Genomic DNA, 19,335 nt, shown 5'->3' on the forward strand with positions numbered 1-19,335 from the left:
TTCGCTCCTTCAATCTGTCCTACACACTGCCACTAGCATGGTCTTCCTTAAATGATAGCTGAGGTCACTACCCTTCCCCCAAAGCTGCAATACTCCCTCTTACATGCAGAATAAAATCCCACCTGGTTAACTTAGTGTTTTAGATCTTCCATTAAACATTTCATCCTTTTCTCTCATTTCACACCCCTTCTTGAACCTCCGTCCACACCAGAGTTAATCACCTTCCTGAATCTGCTTTGTACCTTCTTGTCTCTGTAGCTTTGCTCCTATTATATCTTCTCCTAAAGCCCTTTTCTTCCATCCATTTTTCAAGGCCTGGCCCAAATCACATCAGCTGCATAACATATTACTCCAAAATTTAGTAGTTTAAAGCAACGACCAGCATTTATTATCTCCTACAGTTTGTGTGAGTCAGGAATTTAGGAGAGTCTTGGTTGAGTGTTCTGGCTTGGGATGGCTCATGAGGCTGCAGTCATCTGAGGCTTGACTGGGGATGGCAGATCTGCTTCCTAGGCTGGGAACCTGGTGCTGGTTCTTGGTAGGAGTCCTCAGTTCTTCCCTAGGGCTATTTGTTCTCTGCGCAGCTGGCTTCCCAAGCAGCAGCAATCTGAGAGACCAAGGCAGGAACCACGATGCCTTTTATGATCTGGTTTCAGAAGTACATACCATCACTTTTGCCATACTCTTTTGGTTACACAGACCAGTCCTAGCATGAGGGAGATTACACAAAGGCATAAATACCAGGAAGCAAGGATCATCTGGGACAGTGTTGGAGGCTGGCTGTCACAACATCTCTTCAAGAGGCTTTCTAGATTCCCTATCTCCATATGCCCCTCTCCTCCCTATTCCCAAAAGTTCAAATTCTTTAAAAATCAGAGCTCCTGAAGATCTCCCAATTAATTCACACTTAAAAAAATCATTTAACATTATAAAGTATAAATCCAAAAAATTGTTTTGGTTAATTATCAAAGGACACAGTGCTAAGGAACCTTCTCTAAAATCCTAGGTTGACAGAAACTTCATTGTTTGGAACTCATATTAGTGAGCAGAACATTCCTTTCTTGCCTGGGGGATTTATACCCTCCAGGTCACTTTGATTTAGAGAATTGGCTTCAATTTTCAGTGCGGGGGGGTTTGGACACAATACTCTACATTAATCTTAAATTTATCTTTCAAGAAAATAGAACCACTAGTCTGCTTCTCAAGCCAGGTCTGATATTAACCCCTTTACATACAGATCTGATTTGCTCTGAGCCTATTAACTACTGTTTTATTTAGAATCTACCTAAACTCTTCCCTTCCCCTGATACCATAATGATCCCCATTTCCTCCCTTTTTTGGAGACATACCCACAATTCCTCTGCTTCCTCTGCTGTGTGGTTTCCTTTGCTGCAGCGAGTTAATAAACCTAACTTTGTTGGGTTACAGGTTTGTCCCTGGTGGTCTTTATATGATGGGCTTATGAAGAACTAAAATTATTTGAGCTCATTATTAACTAATTTCATTTTTTAAGAATCACTCATGCTCCTTGAAGAAGGGTATCTTTTAGAATATCTTGCCCAATGAGTCATTCTTATCTTTCCTCTGAACTATAGTCTACTTCATAAATATATCTTTTCTTTGAAATATAATCTATTTACTAATTAGACATGTTTTGGACTAACCTTTCATGCCCTTCCTTCAGTGCTACAAACTCCAAGATGATACAGTCACTTTCTCCCAAGGTCCCTAACACTTTCACAGTACTATGCAATTTATTAGTGAATTAGTAACTTTCCTTCTTGTCTTACTGAGTGACTCTTGTAATCTTTATTAGGCAACTACCAATTTATATTGAGAAAACACCTAGGAAACCACTGTTTTGTGGGCTACTTTAAAGTGGGCTACTTTAATATGTGTATTATGCAAGGTTTTATGTACTTATTTTCTGACTGACACACTTGCTTTTTTCTCGTTTCCTCAACTAAAGACAGGGACTCGCTAGTCACTGTACATACCCGAGTCTAAATGCTAAGGATAAGAAATTCTGTATCATAGGGCCTGACAGAAGAATGCTGTAATCTGTAATGCCCTTCTGATTCTGAGAGTAAGGCCAGCATTAATACAATGCACTCTTGTTATGTCTGAATGTCCCTCTGCAAAGAACAGTGTTTCTCAAACTTTTTGTTTGATCAGATCCACATTAAGAAATACTTTTTTTTTTTTTTTTTTTTTTTTCTGTACGCGGGCCTCTCACTGCTGTGGCCTCTCCCGTTGCGCAGCACAGGCTCCGGACGCGCAGGCTCAGCACCCATGGCTCACGGGCCCAGCCGCTCCGCAGCATGTGGGATCTTTCCGGACCGGGACACGAACCCGTGTCCCCTGCGTCGGCAGGAGGACTCTCAACCACTGCGCCACCAGGGAAGCCCAAGAAATACATTTTGTATCACCCCTCGGGACACATAGATATAAAAGACTGGTATAAAAATTTCTCAAAACAACTCCTTTACATGTAATGCACTCTGAGATTGTTCTATTGTGTTCTATTCTTCTAGATTTCATTTTAAAAAAAAGTGGTGGTCTCCATCTATCAAACCGATAACACAATCCCCTAGAGATTATAATCGATGGTTTAGAAAACACCGCCTTGGCAAAAGGTTTTTGATTTGTAGTCATTCTTTCCACATTTCCGTACACCTCGGAGAGTTCCCCACAGCTGTTTTCATCTAAAGGATTACTGTGCCCTCAGTTTTGTGTAAATGCTCTGTGACGGGGCCGTTTCCCTTCTTCCTGGCTCCTTTAAGAGGGTGGTAACGGCCCATACTGGAGGTGGAGTGGCAGGTCCCACCAATCCCCCGGCGCAGGCCAGGCCCGCTTTTCCAGTTCGTGTGAAAGCCTGCGCGTGTGTGCGCGCGGAGGTGGGGGGTAGGGGTGAGCCAGTGGCGACACACTGACCCAGCAGTAGCCAGGAGCAGCAGAGGGAGACCCAGGGCCGTTTCCGAGCCCGCGTTCTCGGAGACACTGCGAAGGTCCACGCGTGCGCAGAGCGCGTCCCGGGACCTTTCCGGCCTCCGTGGCGCCCGCGCGCGTTCCCCACGAGCTAAAGGCCGAGGTGGGCTCCGGCGCGCGGCCGGTGCGGCGGCGCGCGCCAGGGGGCGGTCCTGCGCGGCCGGCACTGCCCGCCCCCCGCGCGCTCCTCTCCTCCCAGTCTCCCCCGCGCTTCCTGCAGTACGGTAGTCGCCGCCGCGTCCCCGTGCCTGTCCCCGTCTCGCTAGCACAGGCTGTGCCATGGCGGCCTTCAGCAAGTACCTGACCGTGCGAAACTCCTCGCTGGCGGGGGCCGCGCTCCTGCTGCTTTGCCTGCTCCACAAGCGACGCCGCGCCCTCGGCCTGCACGGGTAAGAAGGCCCGTGGCCGCGCCGCCTTCCCGGGCCCGAACGTGAGCTCCCCGCGTTCTCTTCTTCTTCGTCCGGCGGACGAGTCCCTTTGCCCCGCGGGGTCAAGCGGAGAGGGGGCCGGCTGCGGCCGCTGCCAGGCTCCAATGTCAGGATGTCCGGTGTCCCCGCGGCGCGGGCGTCCCCCGTGCTCCCTGCGCTCCGCCGGCCTGTCCGGCTGCTCACTCTGCCCCCGGGTGTGCGAATCTTTTTCCTGCGCCCGCTAGCAAACCCGTGCCTCTGCCCCAAGGCCGTCGCCCCTGATGTCCTCCTCTTTTTTGCATCAACTTTATGGGTGTATTCTTGTTTTGCCATCTCATCTCCTGACAGACCGTGGATTTGCTTTGTGGACGTGTATGTGTGATTTGAGGATGGGGATTGGACTCACCAGGCTGGCGGCTGTTGTCTAAGTCATTGGATGAGTGAGATTTGGCACGATTCCTTAGTAGTTGCTGGTGAAAGTCGCGAGGATGGTTCGTGTGAACTATCCTGGGTCCATTTGGCAAAGTTGCTTTCTAAAGTGGTGTCCCCTTCGAGTTGGCCAGTGAACGCCCTAGCATTTCATCGGAAAAGCTGAATCGGTTCCGAGGTATTTGGAGGGCAAGGTTCGTTTTCCCTGACTCCCAGGTGGAACGTGAAAGTGTGTTCTAGATAAGGGTCCAGATCCCTTTTGATGATATGCCGCTGCTTCTCCCTCGAGAATTTTAATGTTTAAATTTAACTTTGGGAGATTATAAGATTAGAGAAGGAAGAGAGAGAATTGAGTTACTGTTGTGGCGTTACAAGACATTTTTTATTTGCTGGGAGTCACTTTCATTCAGCAAATGAGTGAGAAAAGGCTACTTCCAAAGCATTCTTGCTACTATTGGATATTTCATATTAAATCTTAGCATAGTGCTTTCATCCATTTTACTTCATTTCTTTGGGCAGGTACTGTTGCCTTCTGTTCTGATTTGCCTAATATATCTTATTAGTAGTAGATTTTGGACTAAAACACTGACAAGTGGCCTTCCTTCCCATGAAGTTCTTACTAACCTTCCCCTGGCTTCTTTATCTTATTAGTCTGGAGCAGCGGTCTTTCTTTTCCTTCCTAAATCTGCTTAACAAAGTTGAAAATGATTTGCTTCTTTGTCAGGACAGTACAGTACCTATTCACTTTTCCTCTCTTCAGTTTGCTTTTAAAATGATTTATTCTGGAAAATATAAACAAAATTTTCTGTTAGATTGTGTGCTTTCTGATCTCCCAGTTGCAAATGGAAGTTATTTGTTATCTGGGAATATGCCAATAGAAAATGCTGAATGCTATAAAATAACTTTGAATGACATTTTTGCAGAGAAGTGTTTTAGTGCATAGAACAGGTGTTTTAGTATGGGAGAGGGGGATTTGAGGACAGCCCTAACAGCTCTGGCTTGCTTTTATGATTTTTTTAATTAAAAACTTTGTTTTATTGGAGTATTACATACTTGTAGAAAAATACACATAAGTGTAGAGCTTGAAGAGTTTTCACAAGTAGAACTCACTCATGTAATCATCACCCTCATCTGCACCCAGATAAAAATATTATCAGCAACCCAGAAGCTCTTTTCAAGTCCCTTCCAGTCACAGCTAAAGTAGTTACTGATTAATAAGGCCATAGATTATTGAGCGAGGGAAATTTTAAACATAATCTAATGGGAAATAGTAGCAATAATAGCAAGATGGTATAATGCAATCAGTTTTATTAAATAATTTAAGTGTTTATTCATTATTATGTAAAATGCTTTACAAACCTCTTTTTGAGAAACTGTGTAAACTTTTGGGGGGATTAAATTATGCAACTGTTAATTTACTGAACAAAAGATTGTTGTTAATCTTTTGCACTGGCAGTAGTGAGGAAAATCTTTATTTTACACATAGTTTGTGGGAGGAGAATGCAAATTATGAGCAGATAAGCATGTTTAAATTACTGAGGTAAAATGGTTGAATTACTATAAAACCATTAAGAATGGTGTCAAATCTATCTTTGTAGATAATATACTTCCATAATCATTTGGATATCTTTCAGCTGCTATCTTTGGCATCATAGTTTGAAGATCAGAAAATTCTAACTTTATATTTTACTGGCTTTTCGGGTAGCTTTGGTAACAGGGCTAATTAATTTTACTATCTAGTGCCTAATTAAGGAACCTGTGACTGCTTGACCTTTATTTGTCTATGCTATTGACAGTATATTTGTCTTAGAAGATATTCCTTAGAACCAGATAGTTAATAAAGATAATAAAATCACTTTAAAAGTTACAGTGTCATTTTATTCCAGACATTGGGAGAATGAGTAATTTAATGTTCTGAGTAAGTTTTTAGTTACATATGATTTGACTGGGTGAAATTTACTTTTTATTATGGAAAATTTTACACATATTCAAAGTAAGCAGAATAATGTAATGGACCTCCTATACACTTCACACAAGAAGTACCATTAACATTTTACCATTCTTGTTTCTTATAGCTCCTTGCTCCCCACCCCTTATTTTTACAGATTTTTAGGTAAAATTTATATATATTGAACTGTACACATCTTGTACATTTTTAAAATAAATGGATACAATAGTATAACACATCCCTTTCATAAATTAGAACATTTTCATCTCCCCAGAAAGTTCTCTTGTATTCATTCTACATGACCACCATACTAACCTTTTTCACCCTAGTTTTGCTTAATCGTACATCTTATTTTGTTTATTATTTATATGGGGAATAGTGGAATCTTTTTACTCATGGATAAAGGAGACCATGTATTTCAGTTCAAAGGAAGTATCTGTTTCAGAATGTTGTATTACTAGGTGCTATGGGTTGGAGAGGTGTGTGTGTGTTACACATACATTAAAGAAATATATGACATCTTTAAGTGTGAATTAGTTAAAAATGTAAGATGATGACAATGCAGTGTACAGACAGTCATATTAAAAATTTTGAGAAAGAAGAGATTAATGTGTTTGGGAAGAGTTAGGGAAGGTTTTATGAAGGATGTGAGCTAAGCCTAGAAAGAGGGTAGGAATGAATAACTGGAGATAAATTGAATGTCAGTAGCAGCCTTTATCAGATTTTTGTTGCCTTTTATGGGAGGAAGAAGCTTGGTGGTACTCTTTCAGTCCAAACACAAATATAATCATGTTATTTCTTCATTAAAATCTTTGAGCTATTCTAAACTACAAAATTCTTAGCATGAGTGAATGATGTTCATGATCTGGTCCTTTGCTACTTCTAGTCAGCCAGCCATATGGAATTAACACACTCTGAGTAGGAGAGGCTCTGCCCAGCCGTTGCCCTCTTATTGTAATCACTGTCATCCCCACCACTTCTTCCCACCCTCTGATGTTTATTTTCCTTCAAGACTCAGTTCAGTTAGCACTTTCGTGTCTTTTCCTTATCTCCAAACTGATGTTGTTGTCCTCTGCTCTCAGGCTGCTCTAAGCATTCCCCTACTCAAGTTACCACTCTGTATGGTAGTTTATTTTCTTGGCTTCTACCTGCATCAGACTGTGAGTTTCTGGAGGGCATGGACTGAGTCATCTTTAAATTCCTAGTTTGCACATGTCATAGGATAAACATTCAGTAAGTATTTATAGGGTGGACAAATGATGTAGAATAGTTGAAGAATTTTTAAGGGTAATTGTCTGACAGGCAGTTGGAGATGGGGTACTAGTTCAAACATGAGTAAAGGCATTATCTTCAGATAAGTGATAGTTGTGTACCTGAGATTATATAACAGGAACTGGGGGTAGGAAATCAGTGGGCCAGTATTAGAAGGCAGGGAAGAGACCAGTCTACATTGCCAAACTATTTTATGATCTTAATAAAACCAAACAAAGAACAAAAACAGAACAAAGCAGTTTTCTTTCTCTTCCCATGAATGCTTGTCAAAGTTCAGATTTCTCTTCCTGGATTTCAGAACCTTCCTTTATCTGGTCTCACCTTACCTGGCTAATCTTTTATTCCATTGCCTGCCAGTGACTACTCTCTGTTCCAAATAGGCCAGTTTCTGCACTGTTTTCTGAACAGGCCACACTCATTCCTGGCTTTGGAGCCTTATTCATGATATTAGCCATACCTGGAATATCTATCTCTTCCTGTATCCTCTGTTGTTCAACTCTTATCCTTTAAGGGTTACATCAAGGTCACCTTTTCCATGAAGTAATTTTAAACAACCCCTTTTTAATCTTATGAACCATGTATTTAGGTACTTTTCTCTTTTCATCTATTAATTGTTTGACTGGGTATGATCTAGTTGTTAGCCATCAGAGTGTAGCCATGTCCACCAGCTTATGGGGTCCTCCTTCGTCCTTTTTCAAATCCCCAATCTATAGATGGTAGGAATAACCAAATATTTTTGGAGAGTTTCAGGGAGCTTTTGTTTCTCTTAGTCATGCCTTACTTCTATGCTTCTGCTCTATTTTAGATCCCACTTGTATGTTGTCTCTTGAGCCTGTCATTTTGGTATCTGCCTTGATTCCTCCAAAGCATCAGTCACAAAGCAGGTATTTGTAGTAGAGCTTTACTGAAAATTTGGGAGTAGTGGCAGGGATTATATTGCAACATAGGGAACAGCTTAAAGTGGAGAAGTTCTTTTATTTACAAGTTTCTTTTCTTTTTTTTTTTTTAAACACAAAGGTGCTTTATTTCAAGTCCACGCCATCTAAATCTACTTGAGTACAGTAACCGGGACCGGAGAGGGGACGTATTAGAACCTAAACAATGACATTTATAAGTTTCTTGTACATTCCCACTGTTGGAAATTTGTTGGCTATTTTCCCCTGAGACTCAGCCCTGTGGCCTGTTGCTGGGTCTTTTCTGTACCCCTTGGATGTTTCCATATCTCTAGCTTCTATTCTACTCCCTGTACTCTCTCCCCACTAACCTCCCTACAGCTTTCCTGCATACTGAATTCAACTTTCCTTCTTGAGATCTGCTCCTTTCATATCAAGCTTTAGAAGGGGCTGGCTTCACTTTTCTCAGTTTCACGGGCTCACTGAATGTTCTGCAAAGTACAGGCGTGTGTCAGGTGAGGGGCTGGAGTTGAATGAGACTCTTAGGATGAACCATGAGTGGATGTTGTAGGGTTCATCACCAAATGGATCCTCAGAATAAAAAGGAGATGCTTAAGCAGCTATAGGTAAAGAAGGCCTTAAAGGATTTGCCAGGAAAAGCAGCTCTATACAGAAACCAACTGATGCAGGTCATGTTCTCAGAACTGTGCAGCTGTCTGTGGTATGCTGGGGGTAACTGGGTACTGACTGTTTAATTATTATAATTAAACTTCTCAGCTTTGGGCACATTAGCATCATTGGCCAGGCATTCCATTTTAGGGCTTTTGCAGTTGCTATTCCCCTGCCTGGAATTCTCTTTCCCCATACATCCTCATTGTGTTCCCTCCCATTTTTCTTAGAGCTGTGGTTACTGTTTGTTTAAATAACAATTTTTTTCTTGCTACAAATGTAAATGTTGTCTCCTGAAGTATATTATGAGCTCTTTAGGAGCCAGGCCCCTTCTATATGCATGGGTAAAGCAAGTCTTAGAAATTTATAAAAATAGTATCATTATTTTATGACCTGCTTTTGACACTTAACAATAGAGTAGAAACACTAAAGACAATATTAAGAAATTAAAAATCATGTACTTTGGTGTACAACAGACACTAACACAGTATTGTGAAGCAGTTATACTCCAATAAAGATCTATTAAAAAATCATGCATGTCATCACCATAACACACATATTGTTTTATTTTTATTACCTTTTATTATTTATATGCATATATTTTTACACAGTTATATACATGGTTTGCTATTTTCATTTAAAGCATAGACATCATTCCTGTGTTTCTACATGAACCTCATTACTATATTTTAAAAGAAATACATACATACTCCTTTGTGTGACTATATCATAATTTATTTTACCCTTAAATATTTGGTATCTAGATTGCTTCTGTAATTTTTACAGATAATACTATGTGTGTTTGTGAGTGAACATTTCTGTTTCTGCTGAGTTATTTCCTTGGAATAAATTGCCAGAATTAGGATTAATGAATGAAGGTTATAAGCTTTCTTTAGTGTTTGTGGAAAAGGAAAACATAAACATTCTGGAGCTACACAAGTTCCACATATTACTTTTTAAGAATTGTGCCATAGAATACTATGAATGGGTGCTAATTTAATTCTCTAATCATCATTAAGGGATGTTTGAATTTTTTTGGAGGGGGAACTACTTTAGAGATGTAAAATAATGTTTCAGGATTATTTTATTTTCCAAGAATGCATATTTTTATATGCAGAAACCTGTCTTTATTATGGAGGCACTCAGCATAGTATAAAACATGGTCTTTGGTGTTAGATATGGGTTCAGGTTTTTATTCAACCATCTGCTAGACCTGTGATCTTGGTCAATTTACTCAGCCTCTTTGAGCCTCAGTTTTCTCATCTGTAGAACAGGGATAATAGTATTTACTTAATCAGTATTTGTGAGGATTAAATGAGAAAATGTCCTAACTCAGTAGCTGGAACAAAGGTCGGTAAAAAGAAGATAGCTTTAGCTTTCCCTGTGCTTACCAAAGGACAGCAAAACATCCCATTGTTATGTACTCAGTAACTATTGAGCCTTCATAAAAATTTCCTCAAATATGCCCACGAAAATCTCCCTAAAGAAACCTTTCGAATTGATAGACTCATTCAGAGTTGGAAAGTATTTAAGTTACTTTTATGTGACATGGTTTCAGTCCTCTGTTTTTTTTTCAGTTGTTGCTTCCTGAATATGATACTCTATTTCTCCACCCCTTAAAGGGAGGTGTGAAACTGAATTCATTATTCTAAGTGTGGTCTAACTGACAGAGTGGAGTGGGCTGTTACCTGCTTTGTAAATCCAAAACTTTTGTTAAAATAGGTGAGGTTACATTCATTTTTGTGACAGTCAGTATTCTTCACTCATATTTTAGCTTGCACAATTGTTTTCCCTTCCTTTCCCCTTCTTAGCTTGCTGTGTTTGATTTTTTTTTTTTAAACCTGGGTGTGGGTATTTACAACTTATCTTTGGGCACATCACTTTCTCCTAAATTTTTTTTTCATCATGCACATTTAAAAAAAATTTATTGGAGTATAGTTGCTTTGCAATGTTGTGTTAGTTTCTATTGTACAGCAAAGCGAATCAGCTATACATATACATATATCCCCTCTTTTTTGGATTTCCTTCCCATTTAGGTCACCACAGACATTGAGTAGAGTTCCCTGTGCTATACAGTAGATCCTGCACATTTAATTAGTATCCTTTCTGTATATTTTGTCAATAAGTTATTGGACAGGACTAAGTATAGAACAATGTATTTATGTCACTATAGCCTTTCTTTTAAATGATACCTTTTGGGGGTTGTATTGGTTCTCATCTTTAACTTACCTGGTACCTTTTCACACCTTTCCTTCTGGTGATATTTTGCACTCGGACAGTAGGGCTAGGCGTTTGATCCATACTGGGCCAGTCAGAATCCTTCCTCCTCTGCGATGTTTCTGCTGTGGAGTCAGTGGGGAATGGTCTTCCTTTTTCGGTCATGGATGATGAATATCACCACCTTCTAATCTGTTGCAATAAAATATAAACTGGAATTATTATTATTATTATTTTATTGGCCTCACCACGCAGCTTGCAGGATCTTAGTTCTCTGACCAGGGATTGAGCCCATGCCCACTGCAGTGGAAGCGTGGAGTCCTAACCATTGGACTCCCAGGGAATTCCCTAAACTGGAGTTATGAAGAAGAAAGATAGGCGCTCTTTATAATTTTCTTTAGAGTTATATATGGCAAATTAAATTTTATGCAAAATGGGTACTGTATTTCCCTATTGTTATTTTTTTTGGAGTGATTTTTTTACAGAATGTTAGAGTTGTTTATAAATGACATTTGTAGTCATTTCTACAAAAAATTAGACATAAGGCCCTTGCTTAAGAATATGGCTTTTATCATAACATTCTTTTTATGAGGAAATAACTTTTGTTTTAGGCATCTCTTTTAAGAATATAGCCTTCCATAAGCATTAGGATAAAATGGTCTGGATAACTGATGGTTGTGTGTTTTTTTAAAAAAAACATGCATTTGTTGTTTGGCTAATTAGCAGTCCTGAATGACTGCAATTAAATTAATAAAGTATAAAATTGAAAATAAAGCTCATCAAAGCATTCAGCTAATTTGGAATCTGTGAATAGACGCAACAATCTCACATACCACTGTAATGGTACCATAATAATAGACATAAACATGGGTTGTATGATTTACTCTCTGCTGAAGAAGTTATTGGCATTAATTTAGTGCCAGTAGTTATCTGTTGGCATTGAAAATAAATGTACTATGTGGAATGAGGCAGCTTCTCTAGGTAAATCATAATTTGGTTATTTAATCAGCATACTGTGTCTGTAGGTCACTACATGTCGCTATTTAAAACATTTACACTTTCATAAACCTATGAAGTAAGCAACAAGACACATAGTGTCTCCTCAGAAGGAAAAAGTATGGTCCTATAAATTTATCATACTTTAGTGAGTAGGACTTTTTTACATTTCAGCTTCTCTGAAATTAGGATGCAATTTACAGCTGACGCATCTTAGCTTTGATTAATATGGTATTGGCATATTGTTACATTTCCTTTTTACTATGCATGTTTTTAATTTGCTTATCAAAATGCTTCATGGTAATTTACATCAAACTCAATCTTCTGACTCCATATTCAGTGTTACTGTCATTCTTTCTTCATTATATCTTAGAGGTTAACTTAAGTTAACTTAAGTTGAGGTAGAATCAGATCTTTTCCTCATTCCAGAACAAGGACTGGAGGAAGTAGGGTGGCATGGGAATCAACGAACCACTCAAAGAAAGGGACCCAAAGATCATGCACTAACTCATAAAACATCTCGTGCCTGCTACGTGTCAGATGCTGGGTTTATAGAGATGAAAAAAAGGTCCTATTCTCGAGAGTTGAGGGGTACGATACAAGTCTGTACCTTCATTCAACATTTAGTGCTAGGTGCTGAGGACACACAGTAGTGAATGAGAGTAGGTCTGTTTCCTAGATGGATCCTGTAGTGAGAGAAGACAGCCCATTTCATTTTAGTTTTGTATTGGGCACTTGGGAAGATTAAAAATTAAATCAGGCAAGATTTTTGCTGTTAAGAAACCCACAGACCATTAAAAGAGAGAATCCTGTGTCTGGACATTTCACACCAAATTTCTAGTTAAGAAAAGAAACTCCTGGTATATTTTATTTAAAATATTATTCTCTATTTACCTGTGATACAATTTTGTTGCATCAGGAAATTAGATTTAAGGTGTTTTCAACTATGGTATTCATTTTCTTTCCCCTGCAGTAATGCCCAAGATGTGTTGTTTAGTAAAGCAGTGGAGGCACGGGGGGAGGCAAGTGTAGGACAGAATCAATGAAATGATCCCATTTTTAACGAAAGTATCAGATAATTTCCAATTTAACTATTGATGAGTGAATGCATTTCTCTCTGTATTTTATCACTGGTTCAACAAAATAGCTACTTCCCCTTACTTCATTGAAGAAAATTTCAATGTGGAAGGAAATACAATGTTTATCCAGTACATTCTATTGAATGCTTCTTGTATGTCTCTAAGCTAGGCATTGAGATACCAAATTGATGAACATTATTTCTAACCCCTGTCTTGTGGAAACACAAATACATAGAAAAGTTGTACAAGTCAGTATGACTAGACCTGTGGTCTAATAATAATTCTGTGGGAGGGAGCGCTGAATTGGGAATGTTTGATTGTTTTGGTTGTTACCTGGGGAGGTTTCACTTTTGTGCCTGATCTTAAGAGATAAGGCGTAAAAGGCATTCTAGGTAGAGAAAATAGCATGAGCAAGGCATGGCGTTAGTGGAGTTATGATTTGAGAAGAAGGGACTGCAAAGACATGAAGCTGGTAACCTTACTATTAACTATTTATTGAGCACTTGCCATATTATAGGTTCTAAATATTTTACATTTATTCCTCACAACAGTCTTTTGAGATAGTTGTTTTTTTATCTTTATTTTATCGATGAGTAATCAGAAAGGTAAAAATGGTACCTGATTATAAGAGTTCTTACGTTTGAATTAGCCAGGTGGAGGGTAAAAGACAGAATAAAACATTTTTATCAGATCCTTCAGATAGATTTGTAACCAAGCAAGGCCTCATGCGCCCATGGACAGAAAGCCAAACTCTTGACAGCAGGTGTTTTCAGCAAAGTAAGGGTTTATTGCACGGCACCAAGCAAGAGAGTGAGAGACAAGCTTCAGATCCACTCCATCTTGGTCTTTGAGTTAGGGATTTTTTTTTTTTTAAAGGGGAAAAACAAAGGCTGGGACTAATCATCATCTTGTGACATTTCTTCATCATAGTTTCGGGAGTTGGAATGTTCTGGTTTATGAGGCTCAGACCAGGTGGTCCGTGGCTTGGGGGTCCATTAGCTCATCTTGCCCTGGAGAAACAACCTGGGTTTGTATGTTAATGATGATATATATAATAGCAATTTTAGTACATTAACGATGTTATCAACAATAGCAGTTTTCATCATCTGACTCTGGTTGATTAGTCTTCAGTTAGCACAGGATTGAGGTCAGAGGGGACAAAAAAGGCAATAAAGAATTGGATAGAGAGAGTAATCATAAACTCAGTGAGGGAACTCGGTTTCAGATTCAAAAGAACAGTCAAGAATCATTCAGGGGCTAAGAAAAAGACTTATGTTAAATTCAAAGTTATGTTAATTGTTAGATTAACAATTTTATTGTATATTAATTTTAAAATATAGTCATGGTGAAATACTCTTAAGATTTTAAAAACATTTTTATTGTATATTATACAGCAAATATAGAAAAGTGCATAAAACACATATATAAATTAATGACTTTTTTTGTAACTGCCACCCAGGTCAAGAAATATCTTTGCCATCCACCCAGAAGCCACATGCCCCTTCCCAGTCACAGCCCCTTCCCTGTACTATCCTGACTTCTATAGTAATTACATTGTGGCATTTCTTTATAATTTTATCACCCAAAGGTGCGCTCCTGAGCACTATAATTCAGATGTGTTTGTAGGATTTTTTGTTCAAGTCTCTCTTAATCTATGAGTCTGCATGCCATTTCTCTTTCCCCTTTGTTATAGTTTATTTGTTGAAGCAACCAGGTGTTTTCACCTATACATATTCTGTAATTTGGATTATGCCAGTTGCATAATTTTTCTTCATTCTCTGTATTTCCTGTAAATTGCTAGTTGGATCTAAAAGCTTGATCAAGTTTAGATTTTGTTTTTATTTTTTGGACAAGAATGCTTCCTAGGTGTTGATGTGGTATACTCTCTGTCATGAGGTATATAATGTCTGATGGTTTCTTTTTGTGATTTGAGCAGCCACTGATATTTGATACCTAGAACGATGAGTTTATTAGGTCTTACAAAATGGTGATATTTGAATTCGGTTATTACTTCATTTATAAGGTGGAATGCTTCTGTAAAAAGGAAGTTTTCTTCATCTGTTTGGTTCCCCAGTGGTACAGTTCAGTTAGGAAAGGCAGGATGGATATTTGCTTCTTCATTATACATCAGTTTCTTGTTATTCTCTGGAGGTGACCGATGAATTCTTCTTAAGTGTCATTATGAACCTAATGATTCACTACTTGTAAATAAGTAGTTAATGCTCTGTTATAGATGCTTTGGAGGAACCTTTATGAATGCAGTGAATCTTATAAAAATATGAAATGTGCCTCAGTTATCAACTCTTGCATTGGTTTTATTTCTATTTAAATTTTAGAATCAGCAAGTTGGGATTTTGATGAGGATTTCATCTAATTTATAGATTAATTTCTAAAATTGGTTATAGTGCCCTTTTTTGTTGATCAATCTTGCCATGAGTTTGTAACATGTGTCAATTTTTTTAAAAATCTGACTTTCAGTTTTGCTTACCTCTGTTGAGTGTCTTTTATTTCATTTTATTTGCTTTTATCTGTATTCTTTTATTCTTTATACTTCAGTTAATTTTGTTCTTTTTCTAATGTTCACATAGATGATGAATTTTCAGTCTTTTCTAATGTATTCGTTTAAGGTTATTTAAGTTCACTAAGCACTGTTTAGTTGCATCCCACAGTTTTTTTGATACGTAAACTCTTATGTTGTAAACATATCATTTGATATGTATATCATTCGTTTCAAATATTTTAAAAATTCCTTTGACCCATGACTTTTCACAAACCAAAGCGAATCTCTTTATTTATGTCAGTTACCTATTGTTGTGTAACAAACCACCCCAACAGTTATTTTCCCCCCTTATTTCTATGGATGGCTGGGTAGTTCCTTTGCTTGTTTTGTTTGGGTTCCCTTATGAGGAACCCAGTAGAGGATTGGCTGCACTGGAAGGTTCATATCTGGTAGTTGGTGCTGGCTGGTGGCTGGATGCCTTGATTTTCATCTAAGTGACTATATCATTCAGTAGGCTGTACCAGTTCCTCACATGGTGGTCTCAGGTCAGCCTTCCAAGAAGCCAGGGTGAAAGCAGAAAGGCTTCTACCCATTCTGTTGGCTAGAGCAAGTCACAAGCCTGGCCCAGATTCAAGGGTGGGAAAAAAGATTCCTCCTTTTTAGGAATTTGTCTCAGTATTTAGTATACTAGAATTTCAAAACATTTGGGAATTTTTCTTGTATTTTTCTTTTTGCTGTTGATTACCAGCATAATTGCTTTGTGGTTAGAGTATTGATTTTTTTCCTCATTTTATTTTTAACTCTTTTAGTTGTTTGGAAGTTATTCTCTATATAATTTTTTTTTTAATTTTACTGGTTACCCTAGAAATTTTGCCATCTGTTTACCTTTTCAAGTCTAAATATTAATCAATAAGAAATACTTCATCATTCTCCCAGGCAGTAAAAGGACTTCAGAGCAGTGACCCCATTAACTTTTCCTCCTTATTTAGATGCATTTGTTGTGGGTTTTTTTTTAGTACTATAAGACATTATTATTATTGTTTTATATAATATTTACTTAGAGTTAGTTATATATTTAACCACATTCTTTGCTTTCCATTCCTTCTTGCAATCTATACCTTTCAACTGAGATCAACCCTCCTCTCCCCCATAATATGTCCTTTATAAATTTCTTTAGTACAAGTCTGCTGATGATGAACCCTCTCCATGTTGCCAGGGAATGTCTTTATTTGCCTTCATTCATGTAAGTGTCTTTTTTCCTGAATGTTTAATTCTAGATTGGCAGTAATTTTCTTTTTGTACATTGAAGATTTGATGCCACTATATTCTGGTTTCCATTATTAATGTTGAGAAGTCAACTGTTAGTTTGTAACTGTTGCTGCCTTGAAGGTAATTATTCTTTTTTGCTCCCGTAGAGGCTTTTAAGGATTTATGTTTGTCTTTGGTTTTCTGAAGCTCACTATGATTTGGTTAGGTGTGGATTTATTTTTTATCTGTCTTGCTTAGAATTCACTGGGCCTTTTAATTTTTGTGGATTGGTGTCTTTCTTCCATTTTGGAATATTCTCAGCCATTACCTATGCCTTGTTTTCTTTCTTTATTTTTCCTGGACACCAACTAAGATAGTCTTATTGTAACCACTGTCTCTTATTTCTTTGTTTGCTGTCTTTTTGTTTTCTCCTTGCTATACTCTGTATAGTCAATTCTGACTTAGCTGCTAGATTATTAATTTTCTCTTCAGCTATGTGAAATCTATTAAACCTATTGATTAAATATTTAATTTTAATTTTATTTTTATTTTTAAGAATTCCATTTGGTTTTCTTAAGTCTGTGTAGCTTTTGATTATTTCCTTATCTTGGTAGATATCTTTGTTTTATTTTATCTATTTATTTCTTGAAATATAGTCTGCCTTGTTTTATAGGGTATGTTTGGAAATTCCAACATCTGAAATCTTTTTGGGTCTGCTCCTGTTTTCTGTAATTTCTACTGGTTCTTGGTTATGGAGTGTAGTTTCCTGTGTGCTTGGTTATTTTTGATTATGGTCTAGACATTTTATTTAAAATTACTTGTAGGAATAATTTTGAGGCTTATAGTAAACATACTTTCATTTTAAGAGGAAAGTTTACTTGTTAAAGTACCTGGGAACAGTATCAGTCAGGGAACAACTTAAACCAAGTTTCTTAAGAGCACATACTAAAATTTTTAGTACAGTAGCTTAATAAACAGGTGCAAGACTCGCATTTCAGATTTCATATTTTTGTTTCCCAAAGGAGTTATATCATTGTATATTCACGGTATTGTCATGTTAATTCCTGTCAAATCAACATCTCCACTCTTGAACTTCAAATCTAAACTTAAAAAAAAAATCTTCTGGACAATTCCATATAGTTATCTTATTGGAACCTGAAATTTAACACATTCATAATGAGTCCAATGATTATTTCCCTGAATGCTTCTACTGTTATTCTTTATTATGGTAAATGGAATGACTGTCCTCGGGTCACTTAGGGTGCAAACTGTTTGTGAGACCTGAGGAAAAATGATCTTTGCCTTGCAGGGCATAAGTTTGGAGCCGAAGGTTTCTAATACCTCCTGTATCTTTACATAGTTCTTTAAGTCTTTGCTCGTCTTCTCCTCTCGTTTCCATATTCAGTTAGGTCTTAGCTCTTATCTATTCCCTCACCCTGTTATTTCTAGCAATTTTCTTTCATCTTTCCATTTCCATAGCCACCACCTTTGTTCAGGTCTTCATCATTTCTGGGCCCTGATTGACCTTGGTTGTGTGCGTGTGCATGTGTGCCCCCACACACAAACACACACTCACACACACACAGCTATATTTGATATGGCTAAGGAAGTGAATTGGGGGACAGTAGAAATGATAAGGAACCTACTTAGAAAGCAGGTGAGAAAATTGTTAGTTTACATGAGAAATTTTGATAGCCTGAACTGAAGTCGTTGCAATAGAGGAAAAGGAGAGCATGGAGAGAGATTGGATAGGGAGAGTATGAGAAAGGGAGAATATCTAAGAATAATTCCCAAGTTTGTGGCTTGGGTGATTGGATAGAAGAAGGTACATTCACTGAGTTAGGGCCCAGCTCAGAATGATAAGGTGGAAGGGTAGATTTGGGGTGGAAAGGTAAGTTCAGACATAGAATGCATGTTGAGTTTAAAATGATTTCAGTAGATCCAGGTACAGATACCTTATTTAAAGTCAGGAGCTTAGGAAAGATGAGGGAGCTAGGGATTTGGGGAGTCATTAGAGAATGGGTGATAGCTGATATCATGGTTTTGACCGAGGTGTTCTAAAGTAGTATCTCTAGGGCCTAGAGATAATGGATCTAATGATTCATTCTTCAGGGTCCTAAAGTCTATGAGAATTTTCTAACTTTGTGTTTTCATCCTGGTGATAAATTATAAATAAATTAGTATAAGCACATTCTGGATCATCTGAATGACTACCATAGTATTGCAGATTTTTGTGCCCGTATTTGTGTTTGAATTGTTGCTTAAGTGATCATCGAAAGAGACCACATGTATGGTAGACAAATTTGCTGCATTAGAACCTACATCAGGCTGAAGGGTAGTAATGTAAAACTAAGAAAATCATCTTCAACCTTAGTATTCATACTGAATTATTTTGCTATTAAATTTTTCTTTTATAGTGATAATTACAGGTGAAAGGTGTTTTCATAGAATTTCTAAGTAACTGAAATCTTATAATGAAGCTTTGGTTTGAAATCATGAAAAAGACGTAGAGCAATTGAGTAGTGTATTACTTTGTCACAAACTGATAAAAGAACGTAGGGCCAACATGTAGATTATGTGTTTACACCAAGTGAATGCCTCATAAGATGTCATGGTGTACTCTGAATAAGGTATTTCATGGTAGCTTGAAGAGAGAAAAGTGATGGGAGAGCTGACTGATCATGTGGCC

The 19,335-nt window shown here is 38.0% G+C and overlaps 1 protein-coding gene across 2 annotated transcripts in view; it reads left to right on the forward strand.

Annotated features, from left to right (window-relative positions):
- Window positions 1–3,193: 3,193 nt before the first annotated feature.
- The window catches only part of ABCD3 (ATP binding cassette subfamily D member 3), an 83,629-nt gene continuing 67,487 nt past the window's right edge, over window positions 3,194–19,335 (forward strand). For both annotated transcript variants that reach the window (XM_060085410.1, XM_060085420.1), the window contains exon 1: window positions 3,194–3,377. In XM_060085410.1, coding sequence (XP_059941393.1) covers window positions 3,268–3,377 — 110 coding nt within the window. In that variant the 5' untranslated portion in view covers window positions 3,194–3,267. The remainder of the gene's footprint in view (window positions 3,378–19,335) is intronic.

The sequence above is a fragment of the Mesoplodon densirostris genome, chromosome 2, assembly GCF_025265405.1.
Source record: "Mesoplodon densirostris isolate mMesDen1 chromosome 2, mMesDen1 primary haplotype, whole genome shotgun sequence".
Classification (NCBI taxonomy): domain Eukaryota; kingdom Metazoa; phylum Chordata; class Mammalia; order Artiodactyla; family Ziphiidae; genus Mesoplodon; species Mesoplodon densirostris.